The following is a 5,859-nucleotide window of genomic DNA, read 5'->3' as shown; positions in this document are numbered from 1 at the left end:
CGTCGGTATACAGTAGCTTGCAACCTTCCGGTAAGCATTGGCATACGTCGTTGATAAATATAATAAATAGTAATGGCCCTAAATTACTGCCTTGTGGAACCCCTGAACGATTACGGAATTCTCCTGATTCTGTTGAGCCCAGTTTTACATACAGTCGACGATCAGTCAGGTACGACTTGAACCAGTTGATAAGATTTGTTGATACCCCTAAACGGTCAAGTTTGGCTAGCAGGATTTGTTGATTAGCTTTATCGAAGGCTGCCCTTAGATCCGCATAAATTACATCAACTTGAAGCCCCTGTTCCATGTATGTAAGACACAGCGATGAGAACTGTACGAGGTTGGTGACGGTAGATCTGCCAGGGAAAAATTCGTGTTGCTCTGGTGGGATGTAGTGTTTTGCGACTCGAAAAAGTTCGTTGTTAATTAGTCTCTTAAAAAATTTTGAACCAGTACATAGAAAGGTCAATCCACGATAATTAGATACGACGCATTTATCACCTTTTGTTCGTACCGGGAACATTATAGATTTCTTCCAACATTCTGGAAAAACTGCACGTGATAATGATAGATTTAGAATAGATCTTAAAGGCGCGCAGAGAGCGTCGGCGCACTTTATTAGTATAGTCGAAGGTATTCCATCTGGTCCTGGCATTGTAGAAAGTTTTCCGTAGTCCGATTTTTGCGAGACTCGAACTGAAATAGTTTTATTTGCATTTTACATCAATAAAATAATTAATTTTACTCACAATAAGTTTCTTTTGTCTCTGCGAATATAACCTCACTCCGCGAGTGACTTAAGGAAACTATGCCCTGCTAATTGTTGAATATATAAATAGATATATTAATGCATCACTAGAGAAATGAATAGTTACCGCTTGTAATTAATCCGTAATTAATAACTATCTCCTTAATGACGATTTAACTGCTCGATGTGTTAGAGCTATAGAAATATAAATTTAAGCTTTTAACAATGTCTGCCAGCAATAGTATAGCAATAGCAAATAGCAATAGCAATTCTAATATGTTTCACCTAAACCCTACGCTCACTCACTCACTGGCGTTATCAAATGAGATCATGTAGTCACCTGTGGTGTAACATATCTGTAATCGTGTATAACAGGGGGCTGGCATGGTACGTGCGTTAACACCCCGACCCGTAAACCTTTCCTTAATTGGTTTTACTCAACTCTAGCACGTCAAGGACAGCCACGTATGTCACCAGTCGTTGCAGAACTCCTCGTCTGTATGTCCACTTCGCGCTCTTGGTTATCTGAAGCCTTATATGCCTTGATCACATTTCCCCGTAGCCACTTCTTTTGCGCAGATTCGTCCGCCACTACGTCGAGGTCGTCTTCATTATTCAGGATTTCAGAAACCCACTTACGTCTCTTGGCGCAAGTTGGTAAAGATAGAATACAACGTTTCGAAGATCTCGGTAGCTGCGACTTTCGCAGTTCACTAACAGTTACTTTATGAACGTATCCCGGTTTCTGGTACTCGATAGTTGGTTCATCTTTTATAAGATGCCTAGGCCCATGATCGCGAGAGTAATTACATATGTGGACCGTGCATCGCTCTGGTCCTATTGATTTACGCTGGCCTCCGAAAATTGTCCATCCCAGGCGTGTTTTAATGGCTACTGGTTCAGTCTCCCTTCGGTCGCGTTTCTTTAATGGCAGCTTCAACCACGCATTATCCACCCCTATCAAGATACCTGGTATTGCTTCTGAGTAGCTCTTTACAGGTAGACCACGAAGAAACGGGAATTGATTTGCAAGGTTCTCGTAATTAAGATTTTGTTTAGGCAGACTTAAGTTTTCAACCGTTCTAACATTCTTAAGGCAATAGTCTGCTTTCCCATCTGATCCGCCAATCATAAGTTGCACTCGCTTAGAACATGGTTCATTTCGAGTTATATTACTCGTCCACTGAAGACAAAGTGGGCTTTCGATACCAACGAGGCCAAGCTCGTCAGCGAGTCCATTGTCCAACAACATTAAGTCTGACCCATCGTCAAAGAATGCAAAGGTGTCGACTGACTTATCCTTGTTTCGCAGCGTTACTGGAACAATCTTGAACAGAGATGAAGTTTGTTGCTGGCTGTGTGTAGATATTATTGCGCCTCTCGTGTTTTCGGGTTTCAGGTGAAGCAACCTATGATGCATTTCTTTGCACTCGTCTACTCCACAAGGTTGTTTTGTTCTGCATGGCCATTTTCCGTGACCGGTCAGGCACCGCCCGCACAAATTATGCTCTTTTACATATTTGACGCGTTCGTATATGGTTAAATCTAGAAAATTTTTGCAATCCCGAATCTTGTGATCCTTGCGTTGGCACACGTGGCATGGCTTTGGATCCGAGTTCTGCTTCGTATGAAGTACTGTGTTTGGATCGTCATTCAAAATGCCGTTGGTCCGCTCCGGGCTTTGCGATGTTTTACATTGGTCTTCCACGAAATGAGCGTTGACGAAACCGCCTTTCTCCTTCCTTGGGGCGTGTCGAGAGCTATGCTCGGGTAGATTATAATCTGTCGGAATATTTACTTGGCATGCTGCCGTCTTAATAATCATGGCGAAATCGCTAAATGCTTTGAGTGTAATTTCGGGAATTCGCTGACTATATAGTCCCCAATCTAACCGTAGATTTGTAGGAAGCCTATTTATCAATTCAGCCAAAAGCAATGGATTCGACAGGTGTGCATGAAGATTAGATGCCTCGATATAGGTTACGAGATTTCTCACCTCTCTTCCGAATGCCACTAGTGTTTCCAGCTTTCGAACGTCCGGAAGTGGTGTATTTCGAACTTTTGCTAGTAAGCAATGTACCAGTTGTTCGGGACGGCCACACTCGTCACGAAGTGTATTTATGATTTCCGGTATCGCAGATGGTAACGTGAGAAGGCTTTGTACCTTTTCCCTAGCACCCCCTACCAGACATTTCTGTAACCTGGCTAAATTTTCATCTGGCTGCATCCGGCACATTACAGTTGTCGATTCAAAAGAACTAAGGAACATGGGCCATTCTAAAGGATCTCCAGAAAATTTTGGTAAGTCCCTTGATACCACATGACGAGCTGCGAGTTGTTGCGGTGTAATGATTCCCTCTACCGGCCATACAGTATTAGATACCCCTAATGGATTCATTATCGTTGGTTGCTGGCCCCATGGATAATAGTACGATACATTTGGCGGAACTGTTGACGGCTACTGCTGTATTGTTGGAAAATGTGTAACTCCGGAGGCGCTAGGTTGAGAAATATGACCTACAAGCGATGACTGCGAAGTAACTTGAGCATCAGATGGACCTGGATAGTGTCTAGTGAACGATTGCAATCCACCGTTCATACCACTAGTAACTGCAGGTTGCTGCATTACCACGTGTGTGGTGAATAAACTTTGATGCGATGTACTGGATAATAAACCAGGTTGCATTGTGTTTGTGACGTTAACGTTGGTAGCAGTCACTGGGCTCGACTGCACTAACATTTGTTTATCAATGGACCTGGCTGGTTGCAAAGCTCCCTTCAATGGCAATGCATGCGATTGAATGGTGTCGTGAATGCCACACGTCAAACTAGATGGCGGGACAATATGCCTACCCGATTGTAATGCAACAGCACGCGCTTCGTTCATTAGTCCTGGCTGCTCAAAGACATTCTCTCTAGACAGTGGACCAGACGGAGGATTGCGCCTTGCAAGCATCAATTGTGTTGAAGAGTGTAAATCCCTTGATATATCTCCCCATGAGAAACTTTCGGTTAGTGGCTGAGTCTGCACGGACGGATGCTGAATAGAATTCTTCAGACAACTAGCTGTTGTTGTAAGCAATTCTAGACGCGTGGACTCACTGACAGCAGCAGCGGCGATTGTAGTTACCGGTGGCATGACGGGTGGACAACCATCTGATAGTCCTAGATTTGCATAAAGCGATGGATGCATTGTGCCCATTGGTTTTGATGGGATTTGCATTGGCTTTGATAAATCTAGAGCTATATTTTGCGAAAGTTGCGGCCCTAGCTGACCATAAACTAAAGAAATCGGCAGCTGTGGGTTCTGACTGGTTTGAGTCTGTGCTATTTGTCTAGAAGAATGCTGGCTGGTTTGAGCCTGTGCTGTCTTTCCAGAAGAATGCTGGCTATTCTGAGCCTGTTCCATCTGTGTGGAGAGATGCTGACTAACGACTGCTTTCGTCACCAATGACGGCACTGGATTTGCAGCGAATGAGTAGATTGGTCGGGTAGGGGAAGTAGAGCTGTAAACCGACTGCACTTTGAAAGCACTATTACTTGTTTCTGGGAGAGAACTGGCAACGGGAGTAGAAGTGCAGGTAACCACTGATTCAGGATTTGTTGGAAACGGATGCTGCTTATTCAACCAACTTTGTATATCACTTCTGCGACTTTTGAAGCTTCTTATACTGCAACCCTCCTTTTCCGCCTCTGCCTCCGCTTCAAGCTGTTGTTTTTCCGCCAAAAATTCCCGTTCTTTGCGCGCTTTTTCCTCGAGTAATTTGTCGTCTAGAGCTTTTCGTTCCTCCAGCTGTTTCAAACGCAATTGTGCGCTCACTGTGGTTTTTACTGACGAAATAGATTCACAAAAGGTCGGGCCGATAGGGCAGCTGTTACATCGCCAGGGCCGATCGTGGACGAGCTCCGGTAATATTCCCGCGCAGCTACTATGCCACCGAATGTTGCACTTTTCGCACGATATCATAGGTTCCTCATCGTTAGAGCGATTGCATCCTTTGCAGTTCAACGATGCGCATAAAACCGAGTCGATTCCGGTGTAAAGAGTTCCATTATTAGCTCCGGAACCGCTCATCTTCAGTTATTTTCGAGTGTAGAAAGTTTTCCGTAGTCCGATTTTTGCGAGACTCGAACTGAAATAGTTTTATTTGCATTTTACATCAATAAAATAATTAATTTTACTCACAATAAGTTTCTTTTGTCTCTGCGAATATAACCTCACTCCGCGAGTGACTTAAGGAAACTATGCCCTGCTAATTGTTGAATATATAAATAGATATATTAATGCATCACTAGAGAAATGAATAGTTACCGCTTGTAATTAATCCGTAATTAATAACTATCTCCTTAATGACGATTTAACTGCTCGATGTGTTAGAGCTATAGAAATATAAATTTAAGCTTTTAACAATGTCTGCCAGCAATAGTATAGCAATAGCAAATAGCAATAGCAATTCTAATATGTTTCACCTAAACCCTACGCTCACTCACTCACTGGCGTTATCAAATGAGATCATGTAGTCACCTGTGGTGTAACATATCTGTAATCGTGTATAACAGGGGGCTGGCATGGTACGTGCGTTAACAGGCATATTTGACGGGTTCATTTTCTTGATACCTGCTAGTATATCTGCATCATCAAACACAGTTTCTCGTTGACATCATACTAATGGGAACATCTCTTAGCGCATCTAGAGTCTGTTATTGGGTACGCGTTACATCATCGAATACACTTCCAAATCGTTTAGCGAACAGATTGCAAATTCCTTGGGAGGAGCATGAACTGTCGTCACCCAAAAACATGTTAGATGGCAGGCCACATTCTTTCCGCTTCTCGTTGACGAACGACCAAAAACGTTTCGGGTTGTTTTTCAACCCATTTTGTGTTCGCAATACATACCGACCACATAGAGTTCGGTTATACGATTTGTAACTAGAGCTTGCGATCCTAAAATTTTGTTTATTGACTGAGTTCCGGTGATTGGAGTATTGCCTTAGGGCCCTGGCACGATTTTGTTTCAGACGGCGAAGACGATTATTGGACCATGGAGGTGACAGTCGTGGGCGTCGGATTGGGATGAATCTCGGGAAAAGTTGCATAAGGGTGTCAT

General features: G+C 43.3%; 1 protein-coding gene across 1 annotated transcript; it reads right to left on the bottom strand.

The window, feature by feature from the left end:
* Positions 1 to 1,199: 1,199 nt before the first annotated feature.
* On the bottom strand, positions 1,200 to 2,984 carry LOC128735553 (uncharacterized). The gene has a single exon (XM_053830035.1). The coding sequence runs from the start codon at positions 2,982 to 2,984 to the stop codon at positions 1,200 to 1,202; it is 1,785 nt and encodes a 594-aa protein (XP_053686010.1).
* Between the last annotated feature and the right edge of the window lie 2,875 nt (positions 2,985 to 5,859).

This window comes from Sabethes cyaneus, chromosome 2 (genome assembly GCF_943734655.1).
Source record: "Sabethes cyaneus chromosome 2, idSabCyanKW18_F2, whole genome shotgun sequence".
In the NCBI taxonomy this organism is placed as follows: Eukaryota; Metazoa; Arthropoda; class Insecta; order Diptera; family Culicidae; genus Sabethes; species Sabethes cyaneus.
This window is presented reverse-complemented; position numbering and strand designations above follow the sequence as displayed.